This window comes from Dromaius novaehollandiae, chromosome 3 (assembly GCF_036370855.1).
Source record: "Dromaius novaehollandiae isolate bDroNov1 chromosome 3, bDroNov1.hap1, whole genome shotgun sequence".
NCBI classification, from domain to species: Eukaryota; Metazoa; Chordata; class Aves; order Casuariiformes; family Dromaiidae; genus Dromaius; species Dromaius novaehollandiae.
In genome coordinates this window covers 70,843,350-70,863,958 of record NC_088100.1, presented here as the reverse complement: position 1 = coordinate 70,863,958, position 20,609 = coordinate 70,843,350, and the positions used below count along the sequence as shown (strand labels likewise).

Genomic DNA, 20,609 nt, shown 5'->3' with positions numbered 1-20,609 from the left:
GGTTACAAATTTTATGAAAGAGAAAAGGAGTAAGAAAGAAAGGAAGAGGTACTCATAGAGTTACCGGGTATAAAGTTCCTTTTTTCTAATATTTCCTGGAATATCTTTTGAAAACAAAATGTTACCTGGATTTTTTCTGCTACAACTAGCCTCAGAATGTGATTTCTTCTGATGCATATGAAACTATACAATTATATAGATTGTGTGCATATATCTTCACCTGACACAGTGACTTGGAAACACACTCAAATATTTAGTTTAATACTTTATTATAGTGTGTGTAGCCATGTACAATCTTCAATTCCATAAGAGTAGAGACAGCTATGTTGCATGCAATTTCTAATAACTGTTTGGAGCATGGATTCATTTGGACAAAATAATTCCCAGTGACGAAGTTTTCAATATCTGTTCTTTCAGCATAAAAAAATTGAGGGATAGGTAAGTGTTATGCTCATGTTCTTCCTCCATCCAGACAGCTCACTTATGAAATATTATATAAGGACTCATGTGCCTTGCAAAATGCCAATAAATAAGGCACTCCAGAATGAATCTTACATATGCCTCTAACTCATCAAAAAGTCTATGGAATGCAAGCAAATGAGTAAGTGCCAATCTCAAACATTAATTTTGTTTTTACCTTTGCTGGAGGGCTTGCAGCGTTGCCTCCTTCAGACCTTCCCTGTCAGCCCTTTCTTCAGTATCTTCAATACTCTTCAGTAGCTGTTCCTTACGTTCCACAAAAGCTCTCCTCAAGGCTCCGAGAGCTTCTGCCTCACTCTGCTTGGTTCCCAGAAGGTTTTGAACTGCCTCCAGTTCCAAGCACAGATTATCAACCACAGCCCTGCAGGAGGTCCTCTGCTCAGAAATGCCATGTTTTAGATGATACTGGGCCTTAGTAAGGGAACCGTCCAAACTGATGGCAACAGACTCCAGCTTGTTAAGATCTTGAATAGCATCATGCAGTTCCTTCTCCAGTAATTCAGATTTAGCTTTATCCATATTGCCTGTTTTCTCCACTGTCTGCCTCAGCTGGTGGAGCACACTTGATGTAGCACTGTGGAGCTCCAGGAATACCTGTAGCTGTTCCAGAGCCTCTTGTCTCTGGCTAGTTATTTGACTTGCATCCTGGAAGATCTGAAAGCAATCTTCAGTCTTTCCCTGCAAAGTCTGGTGGTCCTCTGGGCAGCTGAAAGAACACAGTTTTCCCACATGTTCCTTCAGACTTTGTAGCTGCTGTTTTTTACTTTCAACTTCCTTCAAGTGGTCCTGTGGGAAAGAAAGAAAATAGGAGGGGTGTCTTTTTTTTTTCCCCCCCAGTCAAAAGTTCAGAGAGCATTTTAGTACTAAACTTAGCAGTGCAACAAGTACTACTAAGGGGATTCTAATAAAAACAGTTCAGCATTACAGTTTGCTTCAATCCAGTCCAATAACAGAACTGTGCATGTGGTTACAGCAGAGTATCATTTTTCAAGCACAAATCGTGCTAGTTTCAGATGAATTTTTAGCTGAATGCACTGTAGAATCTTTCTGTTTTAAATATTTATGTTCAAAAGTTTACCTTATTGTGAGATACAGCTAGTTGTCGATCGGCTGTGTTTATTTCTGAAGTGGCTTGTAGTTCAGCAAGGAACTGCTTAATCCAATCTGAAAAACTGAGCAGTAGCTCATCAAACTGCCCATGTTCAGCAACAAGAGATTGAAGGAACCTGATCCTACAGGATGTTAAATATAAACATGAAACCACTTGATGTAAATTAATCACTTCCCAGAATCAAAACCACAGTTGACTAGACAGCACTAAAATCAATGCCAGGTGGAAGGAAAGAAGGAAAAAGAAAACTAAAATGTGATCTTATTTTTTTGGATGTGATGATTGCCATGTTGATCTCTAAATTGGGGAATAACATAACACTGCTCGAAAGTAACAGTTTGGCTCTTTCTTGTTTCTGCTATTTTATTCATATCAAATGATAGAAGTACTCCAACCCATCAAGGTACATTCCTCAATTTTCCTTTGCAGGGGTAGTCTCAGTAAGGATAATGATACTGATGGACGTTAAACTTCAATTTTCAGACAGAGAGTCTCATGAATGCAGATGGGGTTTGAGTAGCTGGGTGTTCAATGTTCCCTGAGGCAAATGAGGGTTAAGTGTTGAGCTGTACTGTGTTCAAAGTAACACAGCTTGGGAACGTATTCAGAGGACTACTCAGCACCTAGCAGAACTAAGTTTTTAAACGCTGATCTTAAAAAGGTCACTTGTTGCAAGATTTCCTTTACGGAATTCTCTACATAATTGTCAAGATGAAATTCTATGTAGAAGATTATTATATTGTAAAATAATTGTATTTATAAAACACCTATGTCAGGGACATGTCATGAATATGTCATATTATTTCAGGTACCTTACAAATTGTAAAATCTAGATGTTCATCACCAAAGAGATTGAAATCTAAATCCAAGAAAATATACAGTTTCAAAAAAGGAGGCACTATCACTGAGCCTAAGATGAGGCAGTAGCCAAATAACCAGGTATTTATAGTTGTTATGGCAAATGAAAGCTTCAAATCAGTTTAAAAGGACAATAGTGAGGCTTTGCACAAGGTAAAGTATATAACTGAGGAAATGAAGGGCAGATATTACAGATTTTGGAAGTAATACCTAGTCATTTAGAATCCGTTTGAAATGAAAAAAGTCGATGAAAGCAGTACTTGCTTGACAAGTTTGTTTGTTGGGTTTTTATGGCAGGGTTACAAACTCATTGGTTTGCTTTACTGCAAGCACAGCAGATGAAAGGCACTGGGTGAACAGAATTATTCTCTTAGAAGGCAGTTTCCGTTCATTGCATTTTTTTAAGGTAACGTTAATATTGCTATCTCATGCTTTCTCCTACACACCAGGAACTCCCATGTTTAAAGGGATTTAAAAAGAGGTTGTTTACCAAACTAGTTGGTGAGGTCCCCAAATCGAGAGATGCATAAAACTCATGAGTTTCCTGACACTACACTGCAATATTTAGTTCAGTGCTACTTTATTCCAGTAACCCCCTGCTCACTGTTTCTAACCTTCCATCCTCATGGATTTTTCAGTAGCTGGGGTACAGATGGCTCCCTCACCAGACATTCAAACCATGCAACTCCAGAAAATGGATACATCAATTTATTTGGAAAAATTTAAGTAGGGAAACACAATCATCTCCATTGTTGCCATTCCCTGTCTCACATCCTTGCAACAGAAGTTTTTTTTGTTTTCCAAATGGTCATACTGAAAAACTAAGTTTCAGGATTGGAATTCCTCACCTAAATACTGGTTACTATCATTAAATGCATAAAAAAACATTCTGAAGCACAAACCTTTTATCAACAGTTTGTGGTAAAGTTTTCCACCTCTCATCCAGCTCTTCAAATTTTCCTCTAATTGCTTTGACACACTGGTTGGAAGCTGTTGGAAATAGTGACTCATTTAATTGTAATAGGTTTGCATAGACTGAAGCATGGGACTCAATATCAGCTCGCAAATCCTGGGAAAACAATTGAATATATAGCCTTTAGATTAAAAATTGCATTAGATTATGCCAAATAACAATAATAAAATACAACACTTTGAAACAAGGGAATGAGCACAGCCAAATCCTTAGAAGAATACATGTCTGTCCATGTCACATGGAGGTGCTCACCATCTCTCAAACAGCTACATCTGCAGCTGTAATTCAGTAAGGATTCATAAAAGATATTTTTCTGTTCATGACAAAGCATGACCTAACCATACACCTCTATTTTCTGTTGACAATGGCTAAAATCAAGACTGCTTTGCATCACATTTTGTTCCACTTTAGCCACTCTCAAAAGCAGTAGAGTTGTCAGAAAATGCCACAAATTTTGGCCACCCAACCCCCCCCCCCCCAAACCAACAACAAAAAATTCTTCTCTTCAATATTATTTCAAAGTGAAATTATGGATTCACTTGCTTCATGAAAGGTGTAAAACATGGTATGTTTGGCCTACTGCTTCATATTAATCTAAAACCAAATGGCAAAAATTCCCCAGAAAGGCATACTTTAGAATAGGATTTGTGTTTTGTGTTTAAAAAAGCAATCGGGAAATCAGTGTTTTCACTGTGAATGTAAAGCCTGTGAACATTCTGCTGTCTGATCGACCTTCCTGTGGAAAAAAGAAAGTAGCATCATCTGAAAAAAGGCATTTCTATGGAGGAAAGACCCTCTCAAATGCAGACCAATATCCTTCCTCGATAAATAATAGGATATATACAGCATTCCTACTCCTGAACAGGCATATGATATTTGCAAATAGCATTTTTCCTGTCATTTTTCCTATCTTTGATAAATAACAACAATAATAACATAGTATGTCCCTAGCACATACCCAAAGCCTAGAATTAAACAATTTGTCAGATTGAGCAATTCCCTCTTTTAAAAGGTATAGAAAAAAAAGAAGAAAAGAACAGGAAATGTAGGGAGAGTATCTTTCAGTACAAACATACCTGTAGTGACTGCAGTTCACATTCTAGTTTAACTCTGTCAGCAGAAGCATATTGCTCTGAAGGTCTGGCTGCAGCTTCACACCCCTCTAACCAAGTCAGGAAGGCAGATAGCTCATTCTCCTGCCTAACAAAATCACAACGTGGAGCATTATCAACCTACGTTTGCCCTCCCCACAGACTGACCACGGGAAGGTCTCAGTGTCTGTTGTAACAAAGGTGAGAGTTTACTCACTTCTGCCACTGAGCTAGAAGAGTCTCTAATAAGGTCTGTTTCTCTTTAGTATTTTCTAGCACCTTTTCGTATTTCTGCTGTAACACTGTCACCTCCTCAGCAGCTTTTTCTTTGTTGGAGACCTTTCGGGCACAGGCTGAGAGAGAGGCCAGAGCGTTGCTCACTTTTTCCACATTATGATGAAGGTCCTGATGAACACAAAAAGGAAAGAGAAGCCAGATACATAAATGAGAGCTACAACAATAACAGTGGTGGGCAAAACTGTACTCTTCCACCCAAAGCAACACCACATCCCCCGGATTGTGGAGTCACTACACAACAGTCATTCTCTCACATCTGTCCTTTCTGATCACCACCAGCCTGCAGTGGTGAAAGACTTCCCTGTGAACAGTGCTAAGGAAAAACCCATTAGCAATGAAGAAATTAGGTCTCTGAATGGGCATGTGACACCATAGGATCATGTAGGACCAAGTGCCAAATTCCCTACCATTTGGCTATCAGTTGCTACAATTTATCAGACATACTAGCTACAAAACCCTGTTCCAACATGTGAGGATGGCCACACCTGCATTCCATGTCATGACATGGGAAAGATACAGGAACAGTTATAGCAAACTTGTGTCAACGTTAGCCAAGTATCTTTTGTACGGAAATGGCATCTGATGGGGAATTAACTTGCTCTGTCCCATTTCTAGAGGTCTGGGAAAATTTTTCACATGGAAGTGAATGAAAAATAGTAAAATGAGTTAGAAAAACACAAAATGAAATAAATAGATTTAAGACCAATAAAGTTCCAACTAATCATTTTGCAATGATAACAACAACAGCAATGGTTATAATTACAGTAATCATGAAGTAATCATGAAAACAACACCATACAGTAGGAAATGTGAATTACACAGCAACAAACTGCTGATGTTTAAACTAAACAATAAAGTATAATTTCATACTAAGACATAAAGACACTGTGATCCTGTAGGCATGACAATATTTAAGAACTCAGTATATTAGTAATGTTTAAAAACCAAAATAATAATGATTACACGTGCTGTCTGAATAAATTCTCCATAGGCAAAGTCTTTTTTCCTCAGCAAGTATCAAGCTTTTTTGAAGCTGAAGAGCCACGTCTTCTTGCATACAGCCTTTGAAAGCTACCAATAAGTTCAGAAGAAATTATACGTACTTTTCTGCAAGAGTAATCTGACTAAAAGCCTGTATAATATTTTCTTAGAAAGGAAGATAACGTCTATGGTAGAAAGAATACATTACATACTTGTAGAGAAAGACAAAAATGCTACACCAAATTCCCTCAGATAGAGGCTTTTTTTGTAGTCTGAACAATCAAATCCAATAGCTGTTTCCTTTTAAAATGGACTGACCCAGATGTGCAAACACCCAGACTTCTGGCATCACAGACAAACACTGTCTGATGAAACTCTGTCCAGTCTGCACAGTGTCACAGAAAGCGTATTTCTCTATACCAAGACCCAAGCTTCATAAAAATCTTCAGGAGGAACACTGTTTAACAGACATGTTTTTTATCTTTTATTTCTGGTAATGCTTTAGATGCATGAAATTCAAAACAAGAACCTGGCGCTTAATTCATAGTTTATGCTCACCTTTCCCACAGTGGGGTGAGGTGCCTCCACCCACTTAGAAAACGTCTGCCTCTTCCCCAACTTGGCTAAACTGAACGTATTTTCCAGTTGCCTCCGATGGCTCTGTACAGCCTCCAACAGCCCTGCGCTAAGGAAGCCTCAGAGCGCAGCACCGATTACGGGCTGACCTACTGTGGGCTCCCCCTCAGGCTGCCCACCCCAGCCTGCCCCCAGGACAAGGTGGCCCCCTGGCCAACAGGATATTCCCATTTCGTATTTCACATTCCCATTCCCTATCGCCCTGTGCTGCTGGACTCTCGCCAGCTGCAGCAGCAGGGCTCCCTGGCCAGGCGCTCACCGTGTAATCCTGAAGGACCTCATATGTCGCTGCTGATGAGGCACACGATGTAAGAGGCTCGGCCAGCTTAGCTTCAAACTCAGACACTGACTGCTGCACCTACGAGGTAAACGCAAACCAGAGAGTCTAAAATGAATGGTAAATGCACAGACCATGTTTTAAATGACATTTTATAAGTAATTAGTGCCAGGAGAATTTTAAATCTTAATTTTTTGTAGTGCTGAGTGTCTGCTGAAGTTAAAGGCTGCTGACTGCACTCAGCTCCTTGTGACTGGAACAATAATGATATTTAAATTATTCCCTCATAATATATTACAATTCCCTCATAATATATTATATTGCATCCTATATGCACCAACGAACAACCTGAGATTGATATTACAGAGTTTGTAACAAGTCTAGATGTGGGTTACCATTGCAACATCCAGGAAAATCACTTAGACTATTCGAGAGACAATATGATTTTTTTTGAGTATCGGTATATTGATGCCTTCCTGAACCTCCCTTTTAAGTCATTCAAAGCACAGATTTACCTATGAATGTTTTAAAATTACCTTTTAAAGCCATGTATTCTACCCATATATTCTGGTTCACCTAATTAGTATGACATTTTATATTCAATTTTGGAAAAAAAAGAAAAGAGCAATTCTATACATTGCTGTAAATAATTCATTGAGATGTTGCATTTTTTACCTGTTTGAGACTTTCTTCATATTTCTGCTGTGCTGATGCATTCCCTGTGATTGTTCCTTCCAGTCTCTGTGCATGATCTTTTAGCTCTTCCCAATACCTTTTGACCTGCATCAGTTTGGCTTTAATGTGTGCACATTCTCCAGAGGTAACAAACTGGGAAAAAGACTGAGCTTCCTCTTCTAGTTTGGGGAGTCCATTTATTTTACCATCTATTTCTTTATTAATAACCTAAAATGTAAAGTAATAGTAAATAACAAAGCACAGTATGTTTTTAATTATTTTTCCTTTATATTTAATAAATAATATTTAACTATCTTTATATCCTTTCACTGCTTACCCATGCTACTGATTTTTTTCATTAAAAGGGGGAATAAGAGGAGAGTTCAGTGACCATTTGGAAGAACTGGTTGTAGAAGTCCTGCCTGTAAGCTCCCTTTTTCTTCTTGAAATTAGCACTGTAAAAGTTTTGAAAAACAGCCTGCCCTAAAAACACCATCTAAGAAAATGAATTAGAAGAGGCTGAGAAGCACATTTTCATAAGCAGACAAAATGGTTGATATTTTAGCACCTCCTACTTCACAGTAAATTAATGAACAATGCTCTTCAAGTGTTGAAATAAATATAACTTAATCACCAATATATAAAAAAGCAGGCACATAACCCAAAACAAAGTTGTTAAGGAACTGGAACATAACATTTGATTAAGTGTTTAATAAGTTTTCAAGAGCTTACAAAATAAAACATTCCATGAATCGAAAAAACATCAGATATTATTTTCCATCTCTAAGTTAAAATCCTGTGGTATCATAAAGTATAAATTAAATTAGATGCTGATGTAAGTGAGTCTGCCCTCAGACAGAGGATTAAATAAAGAACCACATTAGAGCATAGAGAGGAATTCACCATGAAACAGTATTAATAATGGTCTATGGCACTTTTCAGCTGTCTTTTACATTAATAAGCAAATGTGTAAAGACAAACTAGCGCTGGGTTTAGATTTCATCAACTGCACGACAGCAGCTCTCTCCTATTTATCTATGCCTACTTTTACTGCAAATTGGAGGTAAGCCTGAAAGATACAGGCAAGACAAACTTATGGCATCTATAACTATTTATTCATTAAACACCTTGAACTTGGAGATACCCCTTTTCTTTGCTAGAGAATTATTTTCATTTTTGCTGATGTAGCATGTCCATGGACCTCTTCTTGGGAGCAGTGAAAAACACTCATTGGAGAGGGAACTGAAAGAGGCAAGAGCTCTTTTCAGAGGTGACAATGTTAAGATACATGCGTATATGATATCAACTGAAAACTTTCCTGAAAATGCACTCTCAATTGTAGCAAAACTGCTTACCTCCTGTTACAATTGCAATAAAAATACAACAGTATCTTACTAGCCATTACATAGCTCCGGAATGGTTTACTGTAACATTCAGTGTCTAGAATTAGAGAATGACAGTACAAAAAAAAGTACTGCTATAAGCATCTATACTTGCTCTTTATGCAATATATTCTGAATTAATTCAGAACATAAAATATCTTTTTTTGCATGAGAATACAGTGCTGAGTAAAAATATTGTACTTGCAGCCCTGAAGCTGAAATTATCTAACAAGGCAGCAGATAGAAATTAGGCCAGTGCTTGTTTACTCCCACACTATTCTGTTAAATTCCCTCAGTTACATAAGAGAGAGTGGATAATTGAGGCCTTCAAACTTTTACTGAAGCTGCCACCAGTGGTAACTACTTGTGATAACTGTCACTGTGTCCACCAGGAATTTCTGAAAAATGTGTAGGTGAAATCTTGGCTTTGCTGAAGCCAGACGTGTTTTGCAAACAGTGTCAACAAAACCAGAATATTACTGCTAGAATGTGTGATAAGTATGTTCAGTTGACCCTGTCTTTTTTTGTTATTAATTGTTGAACACATCTTTGTCTTCATTTGCCTCATATTGTGGTACTCCTTATTAGCATGATGTATTTGAAATTATGAATTGAGTATGCTGATTAGCATTATGATCTACAACAGAATGCAACAAAACCTTCAAAATTAGGCATATAATGATATCACTGAAGGGGACCTTTAGCTACGTCCAGGTATTGCAGGTTAAATGACTTGTTTCACATATCACAGCTCATAGATTGTTCATTCACCTGAGTTACAACTATGTTCCCTAGCCTTTGTCTGGAGGATTTTCTCTGCTTTTTTCACTGGGACATTCATAAAAATTACCTGCTGACCATTTTCTTCCTGTCATGACATTTAAACAAAGAAGAATCATACTGGAATTTTCAGAAAGTTACAATGCAATGTAATAGCTACTATTAATCTTCGCACATAGAAAGGACCAATATTTCCAGAGCATTGGCTTGCTAATAGGCAAATAGGGCCTTCATTAGGCTCCATTTAGACAGACTAGAACTGTCTTTATCCTGTAATGCATTATTAATATCATTTGATGCATTTATTTTCTCAGCTGTCTTAACTACCAAATGAGATTCCAATGTTTAACAAGTAAGGATACTTGGCAATGTATGCCAGTGGAATAGATGCATACATATTTTGCATATATATTTTGTTTTGAAAGGAAACTGTTTATGAATTGCTGTAGTGATGAAGCAAGAATTCAAGCATTGTTTTGTTCTTCAATGAAGAAATGAGGAGATTTTATTTATTTGGTATATGTGAAGGTGTCATCAAATTAAGAACAGGAAAGTCTGTTGATAAGCTTTTTCAGTCACATGAAACAAATGCATTATGTGAACCTTCAGAAATATTTAGCGGCAATCTGGTCCATGACTGCAAGAAGCTGCACAGCTTTGCACTTTCTGAAGAGCAGGCAGGTCATAGATTAAGAAAACCTCAATGAACACTGCATACCGAAAAACTCTGCCCCCTTGAAAACATGCAATTTCAGAAAAGGACAGTTTTCATTTGCGGGAGGATGTAAAGTCAGCCCTTGAAATGGCAATGTTTGGAGACACTGTGCATCTCAGATACCAATAACGAACTAAAAGAATATGTACACAGAATTTACGTGTAAATACAATAGCAATAAACGGTATGTGAGTTCGCAAGCTACCAAGAACAACAGTTCCTTTATTATTTCAGCATAAAAGATACACAAACCAAGTTATAGCTTTAGCTGGCAATATTAAAGTCACATTCTATATCCACTAGCTGATGTACATTTTATAATTCAAAGACTGTCTACGCTTTGTATTTATGCACCTGTTTTGTACACCAGTGGAGATTACTCAAAAAAGGAAGAGAATATAACTTAAATAATAAATTTTAATCATACACACAAAGGCTTCAAATGTGTAAACTTAAACACCAACAGAGAAGGCAGCCTGTAAGGATTTTCCTTTAGCTTATGTAGAACCTCACTGCTCAGCATCTTCGTGCACCAAATGTGGCATCATTACACCAGGGTAGTTCTGACACATGAATCAAACATCTGCTCTTCCTTTCAGCCTCTAGCCTCTCTAGCATACAGACAGAGAAATGGGGTTTTTAATGCTAAACATAACAAGAACCAATCACCTTGATTTGGCTGATCTGTATGTCCAAAGGAGATGAGGATGTTTCCAAAGTTTCCAGCTCTTTTTCTTTTTCAGCTATCCAGATGGACAGAGCTTCAAAATTATTGCCAAAATGATCCCACTTGTTTTTCACAATTTCCATGCTTTTAATACTAAAATTAACCAAATTAATTAGAGAGAATAAACAGTTTAATATAATGAAGCTGCCTATATTCTTGCTAAAATAAAAAAATACAACTTATTCAATCTACAAGAGGGTCATTTTAAAAACTGCTGGTTTTCAAGGACCAAAACGTGCACCCAAAGTTTAACTCGCTTCTCTTTTAGACTGTGTGTGCACAATTATATTAACCTTAGTGGGGACACCCAGAGGTGAGAGAGAGTACAGTTTCATTTATCAGCAGTGCACCAAGAATCTCATGGTAGCAGGAATAGAAAGGAAAAGTAACAAAAATTCCATTTATATGAAATAATATGGAATATGATATCAAATACGTAAAAAAGGAGATATCTGTGTACATAGTCATTTAGTCAATAGAACGGAACAATTAAAATCAGTGTACTGTGGATATACATATAATCAGCAAAGCTTGACTACTTTATTAAACTTACTTTTTATAACAATGACAATCTGCTAATCTTACAGGAAGTCTGTGTTTTCTAAGGCAATGATTTCATATCAAGCCAAAGAATCAAGAACAGATATGACCCAACTAACTCAATATATTTATATTCTTTGAAACATACATTTTAGCTATGTTAAACAGAGAGAGACTGTGACCGATTCTTGTATATCCTGGACAGCAAACAAAGTACTCTTTTCTCTGCTGCAAATAACAACTCTAAGGCCCTTATAACATTTATATAAGGCCTAACACAATTAACTTCTGGTAAATAAGTTTCTGTTCCTTTTAAAGTAATGTAAAGAAGCCAGTGGTAATATGTGTCTTACAGAGAGCTTGCAAAACATCTATTTTCTGATTCATCTGTAATAAAATTTCATCTGAAATTTCTGAATATTACAAAGTTCCAAAATATATTTTGTTTTTAAATATAGCCTTAAAAACCATTCCACATTAAAAAGCTTTTGCTTTCAAGCTTGGTGTACTTTTATTTTTTTCAATAAAGCTAGAGTAAGCTTTAAAGAAAAGATGTAATCTAAAATGTTAAAATTCACCTTTTAAATCTTTTATTATTTATTTTCAAAAAAAACTAGCATTGTCAACAGCTATTCACTAATATGAAATATACAAATTTATATTTGAGTTATTCTATTATTTGCAGGAAAACAAAATGCAAAAAGATTTCACTCCAATCTAGCCAAAGAAAAATACAGCTGGAAATCAGAATCAAGGGTCCAATTCAGAGGCAGAACAGTTTGAAATCCTCTGCCTTTTATCTGGCTTCCGTACAATTGTAAGAAAGCTGCAGATTGTGAAGGACAGCTTGCTGTGCAGCTGACTGCAGAGAGCTGCTTAACTTATTTTTTTTTCCCCTTTCCTGTTCGTTGGCACAGTATGTATTACATGTACTTGGGACAACTTAAATTACTGGGCCAAGAGTTTTATTGATGATGTGAGTTACAGCATAACTCTTACACACTGATTACATGCTCTGCAGAGCCACTACAGAGACTGTATGTTTTGCAGAAGGGGTTTACTTTTTTTTTTTATGATCTTTTGCTTTGCAGTACCACAGCTATTCTGCATTATTCTTACAGTGAACCACAACCAATTCCACATCTAGGTGGCAAAGGGATATGAACAATGGCTTTCATTTAAAAACAGATGCCACATTATTAATAAAGTGAATATTCATTGATGGAAGAATGAATCTCTTGAATCAAAAAATTATACTAGCTTGCTCAGGAATATTGGGGAAAAATAATGCATAAAGGAAAACAGCAATTAAGATATGGTAGAATACTTGATTATGAATCACTGTATTACTTCATATTTTAGAAAGTAGTATATTACAAAAATTAGACCACCAAACATGAATAAGTTACAGCTGCTGTGGAAGCTAGTTATTTTCTATCTTACAACTGTTCTTTACCTCAGTGAGAAAAAGGCACCAGATGAAAGTCAGGGTAGCCTGACAAAGGTCAATAGGGAAAAAAAATGATAATGTTGGCATTGCCTTTGACTAACATTCACATGGAGGTTGTGTTATCTGCTAAATCTTGTAAGGGCAAAGTCATCTATATAGTAACTCCAGTGTGACAACACAGAGCTGGCACATATCTCCATGACTTGTGAGTTAAATCTAATATATTCAAAAATACTAATCTCAGACACACAAACATATGCATGTGCGTGTGTGTGCATATATATATATGTATTCACACACACACACATATATAAAATGATAATGATGACAGCTTAAGTTCTCAGTTGTGAAGAGGGATCAAATTTTTTACAAATACTGAAAGTTACAAATATTTAAAGGCTTCAACAGTATTTTCTTGGAGTTTGGATGACTTTCCATTTTTAAATGAAATTTTGCAAACAATGCCTTTTCTTATCTGCAGCAGCAGAAGCAGTTTCTGATATTGCCCAGGAAATAAAATCTGGACATTTAAGCTAAGATAAAGGCACTTCTTGACATTCCTATAGATAAAGTGGAAAATTGTGAAAACTGAGGCAAACACAGTAAATGTTCTGCTTTCACATTTGCACTGAATTTTTTTCTTTCTGAAAGACCAGTGCCTCAAGAATAATCCTAACTATCATCCCTTCTTCACAAGATTTCAGCTGGGCCTTAAAGTTAAGAATGATGATAGGTTAAATGCGACTAGTTGTTTTCTATACTAAGTATTAGCAAACAAAAGATTTTATTTATTTGCACATATTACTCTTTTGAAATATTTTGTTTTATAACATAGGTTACTAAGCCAAAGCAAGCTGAAAATGACGGAGCTGATGAGACAACACAAAATGTTGACAGGGGACTTTAGGGATATAATACATTCTTATAGTGGGCAAGAAATATTACAACTTGTTAGGGACATACTCTTCTTCAAGAGTAACTTCCACTTTTTTCACTTGTTCTTGGATTATTTTTGCCTGCCGCTGAAGGGAGTGCTTGTTCTTTGAACCAAGCTGTATCTCAGAAGAATTCTTCACCAGATTCTCAGCCTGCACTGCCATGGCTTCAGTCTGTTTAGACAGCTCCTGTAAGGATGCATGATATTAATAGAAGTGTGTACATTTTCATATAACAGAGAAACAGATCTTATTTATTCACATAAATATATTTTTTCTCAACTAGTGCAAATAAAATTGAAGCTATTTGTCTAAAAGATTTTAACTCTACCTTTGCAAAATTTCTACAGCTCTTCAATAAATCTATGAACGAATCGCAGAGAATTATATGCTTTTGGTAACCATCTGTATTTAATCTTTAGATAAAACCCTTTACATGGAAGATTTTGTAGTATCAAATGATCACATGACATACATACGCACCACAACAATGGATGCTGAGAATAATTAAGATCGGTACAATTTACCAGATTCATCAAGAGTTAAAAACAGCATGAAAAGCACTACACTTATTGAGAAAAAACAATCACTTTTACTACTTCAATATTAGTAAACAAAATGGAATGGGACCATCCTCTGGTATTAAGAGCAAGTGGTATGTTATGGCTAGTGTTCATACAGCAGAAGTCTCTCCTCCTCCTGCTCCTAAGGGCTGGAAGAGCACTAGTTAGCACAGGCCATAATAAAGAGCACATGATGGGTGATGACATGACAGTGCTTGAGACCGTCTAGTTTATCAGTATAGGTGTGATCTCACTGACCATAAAATGGGAAGTCCTCAGAATCACTTCACCCTCTACACAAGTGCTTCAGAGGCAGATTTGGGTAATTCTTCATGACCTTTTCATAAAATAACTTTTTACCTCCAAACAGCCTATGCAGTCTCCACTCTGATAGAGACTTATACAATTTGCAATGGCCTTAACAGGAAAACCATGCAAAGATTGAAGGCAACATGCTTACTACATGTTAACATGCAAAGCAGAATGATAACACAACTCCTGCATTTCACACAGTGAATACCTTTGTTTGATCCAGTTCTGTGGAGAGGCTCTCTAAACTGCTAAAGTTTAAGATACGTTCAAGTGCAGAGCTTGCTTGATTAAGATATTTTACTACTGTTTCTTTGTCCCTTTCAAACTGTTCCCATTTATATATTGTGACCTACAAAAAAACAAAAGCAAAGACAACAAGAACAAATGGGAGGGGCAGAGAATTTCATTTTAAGTTACTAAAAAAGGGAAAAAAAAAAAGGACCTAAATTACAAAATACAGAAATTTCTCCAGATGAAGTTGTTATGAACTTAACAAAAGAGAAGTTTTTGAGTTTTCACTCTGATTGACATTGCGTTGTGTAGAAAAGCACTGATCTCTCAGGTGCAAGTAATATTTAAATCTTATGTTGGTACAGCCTATAAAAGTCTGAAGTAATGACTGCAGACGGTTATGCTTATGGCTACAGGTATCCAACAATTCCTTAAAAGGTTTTCAAGTTCTTTAATTAAATAAATTACAGTAAAATTGTAGGAAAAAATGATACACATAAGAATCTATTTGTTCTTTTTTGGCAATGTAAAGTTTTGATTGATATATAGCATTTAATTACTAGTCATCACAATTTGTTACCGTAACAAAATATCTTCTTGATTCTGAAGTAAAGGAAGGCCCAAGTTAAAACTTCATATAATGGATTCTCCTTCATAAAAAAATTAGTTCTACCAAGAAACTCCTACCATAAAAAGTTATTTGATCATTTGTTTTTCATGTACTTTAACATGGGAAATAATTTCGATGATGTTAAACATTCAAGCAAAGTGGTGCACATGCCCAATAGCTGGATTACCATTCTGCTTAGAGAAATGTAAGGGAGAACTCAGGTTTAGGTGCAAGAAGCTATAAATTATAATTCCAGTTCAGACAGTGATTTGTTATAAAACCTTGGGCAAGCCACGTAATTTCTCTGTGTTTTGTTTCTTCCTCCTCTAAGTTAGGATGACAGTAAGTATTCCACACAGTAGTTGTGAGGATTATATTTGCACAGCATCAAGTGTTAGTACCCTAACATCCAGGCCAAAGACTCTCACTAAAGGACAATGTCACCTCTAACAAACGGTGGTGACACATTGTCCATCTAAAATTTAATTCACAGATGCCTTGTATGTAAAATCATATTTAAAATATCTATTATGACTGAAAACTTGAGACTTGTAAACACTTCCAAACAGAGCGCTGGTTCTTTATTAATTAAAAGGCATCTAGCAGCTTCAATAAGCTTTGATGGAGGTACTGATCATCAAAATCCCAGCTAACATGATTGAGAGGGGAGAAAGTGAGCTCCGACTTTTTTGTGTAAATGCTTTGTTCTTTATTAAAAAAATGAAAAAAAAATGATAAAGAACAGATTTTCATTTCTGCAGGCAAAATGACCCACCTGTAATTGTTCTTCTCGTTTCTCCATTGTCTGCTGCATGTTTTCCAATGTTCCTTCCAACTTTTGTAAATCTTCCTGCATTGTACTGGGCAGTCCACCTTCAATCTGCAATTGTTTAGCTTGGGAAATCTGCTGTTGCACATCTTCCCTCTTTGCACGGATTCTCTTTGCCCTTTGCTAGAAGGATTCATTCAACAGGAATGATAAATAATTATATATTTCTTTTTAGATCATTCGGGAAACGGGCACACCAGAACTGCTTTCTGCACTTGCAGGAGTATGCAAAGATAGTAACAAAGGGCTAAACTGTAGGAAGTATTCTGGGGAATCTCATAAACTTATAGAATAGATGCTATGGGATGCTAAGAGTGTACGTACCCACAATGGCCATGGAATACAAATGGTACGGAGAGAGTTAAGATGCAGCTGTTCATCCAAAGCAATGATTTAAAAAACAAAAACCAAAACAATTGAGTAATTGCGAAAGTAATCACAAGTGTATGAACTCCTCATGAGCACCCTGAAAGCACTGGGGTCTGCTCAATGCTCTTTGAGGCACAGGCTGGAGCTTCAGATTGATCAAAATAAGCATTAGAGAGCACTACGGGAATGTCCGAATCACATAACCTTTCCCTCAACAGATTTTTGTTTGTAGTACTACCAGAAACTCCTGAGACTATATCCCCTGCCCTTTCTTAACATGCCAGAGCCATTGCCAGTCTTACTAAGTAAGCTGACAGCTGCCTGATCAATTCAACTCTGGTTAATCTTAAGATCTTTATTAAAATTTGTTTTCACCATACCAAACTATACCAAAAGAAGCAGAAGAGTCTGAACTCACGGATAAATGAACTATTCCTGCTACCTCTCCTATGAGGGATAAGGACTGCAGAGTATTAAAAGGACATATAAGAACTGAAATGCATATAATAGTTTTTACAAACACAAAACAGTTTAGATAAAATAGAAGTACAACATAGCACTGCTGAACAATAAGACATGTTTTACCTCATAGAAATATGGATTAATACCAAACATTTACATAATGCCCAAACACTGACAGTAGATTATTCTTACTCAGCAGGCCTCAAAGTTAAACTCATATATTTGGGCTTAGAACCCAAGACACTTACAGTATGTACCTCATATGATTTATTATTATTGCAACCCATAAAGTTTTGACCTATTATCCTTGCATAACTGGGCAATGCTTGCAAAACTATTATAGTTTAAGCCATCAGTCAGAATGTTGCAAATGACTGTGGTTTTGATTATGTGCATAGATGTATTATGTACATCTAACAATGGTTAAAAATACAAACAGAATAAATTAAAATATTACCTCAGACTTATCTCTGGACTGCCTTCTTTTCCTTAAAGTAAACTAGGAACTACCATTAGGGCAGTGACCAAATGTTGCCATAGTAAATAAATGCCTCTTGCTCCACGCCTATAGACTTGAGGCCCATCTGTCACTGCAGTAGCTACCTAGAGGAATAGGTGATGCCAGAGGTATACCTCCCATTCAGCATTTAGAGTTGGGGCCACATCAAAATTGCTAGTGTGGAGAAGTTTCCAAAACTGGGATTGGGCCCTGGCCCAATTTATCACGATTGCATCTGACACCAATCTTTAAAAAGGCAAAAAGAGAGAGACTTCATACCTGAACAGTACATTTACCCAAAATTTCAAGTAAATGTGGCCTGGTTTTCAGGCATTCTGCACCCAAAAAACTCTATGTGAAGTAAATAGATATGCAGTTAAAATTGAAAAAAGCTTATCTTTGGGCATTAATATTTAAAAACGACTGGGTACTATTTTTCATTTTAAGAATATACCAATACCAGGTCATATAAGACAATTTCCATTATGGCGCTTGCAAGCTTTAATATACAGAGCCGTGCTACTGGAAATAATTACTAAATTTTGTTTTGTAAGTTAAGTTACATATATTGTACACTATTAAAAAAAAAAAGCACACAAAATGTGGACATGAGTAATTGCCCTACCTGATGATGAAGCAGCAGTTGCTGAGCTTGTAATAAGCTTTCTGTATCCAAGATCTTTTCAGCCTCTGCTTGGGCTTCTTTAGAGTTGCTGATTAACTCTTCAATTGCACTCTTAACTTCTTCTTTGTACTGGACACAGTCTCCAACAGTGCCTAACATCTTTTCAATCTATAATTATGGATAACCATAAATATTTCATGATGAACAGCACATATACATTTGAAGGGCACATCTATATGTGGAATATTTTTGTAAAAATAGTAAATTGTCTAAATTCAAACCATTTATATCTCCAACATTCTTAGCATACACTTAACTTCATGTTGGAAGAATAACTATAGATTTAAAATGTGACTCTGGAGACCCTCCTCTGGTTTAGACATACTCGTCACTACATTACCATATGGTAAAGGACTGTCTATGATAGCCACTTACTGGTGATCATTTGGAAAATACATGTTGTCCTTATACTTGCAAGCTGACCCACCTTACAAAACACCTGCACTACCCAACTCACAAAAAATCTTGCTGCCTTTTGGACCTTCTAGAGCAATGCCCTGGTGAATGATGAATTCATTAAAATGCCCTATTACCCTGGCCTTAAGACATACCCAGTCACAGTTTCAGGTTTTATAAAGAGAAAGGTATACTTATTTCTCATATCAGAAAGGTCCTCTCTCTCTATGATTCTGCTAACTACTCACAGCTGGTTCTCAGATAAGGGCCCTGTTCCTCAGATATTCCCTGTATTTTAGGGTTTTCATCACAAAGTAGTCAAGAAGTAAGGACCTCTTTATTTATTTACAGTCCAGATTCACTTTGGAGAGTCATGCAGATTGAAGCCATTCTCTTCCCTGTCACACAAAGTATCTAACCTTTCCTCTCCAAAAAGCATTGTGGAAGTCTGTAAATACACAGTATGAGTTCTGGTATAAACAGTCTCACCCATCTGATTAACACGCTGTTAATTTAACTGTAAACATTATTCAGACTTTTAAGAATCAGCAGTATCTTCACTATAGTATAAAGTGGTGATTAGATTATACTTTTAGATTCCGAACAAGTTCAGATTCTATTTCTTATTTTCTTTTTGTATCTTCGTAAACTCGTGCTCTCCTTAGTTTTGCTTTTAGAAGAGACAAGATGCAAAAGTACTTTAATACAAGAAATAAGATATTATGTTAGGTTTTTGCAGTCCCTTGGAAATCAGAACATCTGACAACTGAAGGTCTCCAAAAGAATCTACGTTAACAATGGAATTTGAAGTCTCTATCCTGAATTCTTTTTCAAATGGTTCTGCATAGCCTTTTAAGTGTAAGATGTTCTATGCTTCTTCTGATTTTTCTTTTTCACTGTGAAAACTGTGAAGCAGTAAATTCCTTGACATCTCTCAGATCTTGATGGTTCAGTGGATTCTGAGAGGTTTTACTTCTTATCAGCTAGAAACTTCCCATGATTTCAGCATTTCCAGCATCTGGTTACCATTCTGACCTCAGACAATCACAGCTTTTTCCTGAAAATCTAGTACACGCTAGACAGCCTTCATTTGGAGATCCATTGTGTCTATTATATTGGGGATTGCAAAAGCTGAATCCTAATGATCTGAAACTGCTTCAAAGTAGCTCCTTTATTATCTCAGCTTAAAAGATACATAAACCAAGTTACAGCTTCAGCTGGTGAAAGTAAAACCAAGTTCTATATCAACTAGCCAATATATACCACAATTTTGCCAATGTTCACTGATAGGTCATTTTAGAAAACTAATGTTAGCCTTTGCCTCTAAAAATACAGACATTCTGATTCCAGAAACATTGATGCATTCCAGTCCTACAAAGATCCATTATCCTACTGTCAGTATTTCTGCCTGGTAGTCTTAAGGCTTTGCTACCCATGGAGTACAAATGGATTTTTTGTTGCTGAATGTTTGCAGTTTAATTAAAAACACACAGCAGGGAACTTATGCTTGTGAAACCATGATTGATGTCATTTCATATGACCCTGTAAATGGAAAGTTCTTCTTGTCCCTCATACTGTACCTCAGCCAGTGAATCTAGGAGTCCCTTGAAGTCACTGGAAAGCTTACAAAACTCATCTTCTGTGTTTTTGGCCTCCAGATCAGGACATACTGCAGTCAGAACAGCAAGTCTAGATTTCAGCCAGCTGAGATTTTCTCCTTGCTTGTTAATACGTTGCCTAATTTC

At 36.5% G+C, this 20,609-nt stretch overlaps 1 protein-coding gene across 1 annotated transcript in view; it reads right to left on the bottom strand.

The window, feature by feature from the left end:
• Positions 1 to 20,609, bottom strand: part of SYNE1 (spectrin repeat containing nuclear envelope protein 1) — a 306,387-nt gene that overhangs the window by 183,583 nt on the left and 102,195 nt on the right. Inside the window, exons 26-38 of the mRNA XM_064509137.1 lie at positions 20,445 to 20,609; positions 18,409 to 18,576; positions 16,400 to 16,576; positions 14,992 to 15,132; positions 13,937 to 14,097; positions 10,926 to 11,076; positions 7,380 to 7,607; positions 6,687 to 6,785; positions 4,731 to 4,918; positions 4,499 to 4,622; positions 3,352 to 3,518; positions 1,559 to 1,712; positions 638 to 1,266 (exon numbers count right to left, since the gene is read on the bottom strand). Of these exons, the coding sequence (XP_064365207.1) occupies positions 638 to 1,266; positions 1,559 to 1,712; positions 3,352 to 3,518; positions 4,499 to 4,622; positions 4,731 to 4,918; positions 6,687 to 6,785; positions 7,380 to 7,607; positions 10,926 to 11,076; positions 13,937 to 14,097; positions 14,992 to 15,132; positions 16,400 to 16,576; positions 18,409 to 18,576; positions 20,445 to 20,609 (2,552 nt within the window). The remainder of the gene's footprint in view (positions 1 to 637; positions 1,267 to 1,558; positions 1,713 to 3,351; positions 3,519 to 4,498; positions 4,623 to 4,730; positions 4,919 to 6,686; positions 6,786 to 7,379; positions 7,608 to 10,925; positions 11,077 to 13,936; positions 14,098 to 14,991; positions 15,133 to 16,399; positions 16,577 to 18,408; positions 18,577 to 20,444) is intronic.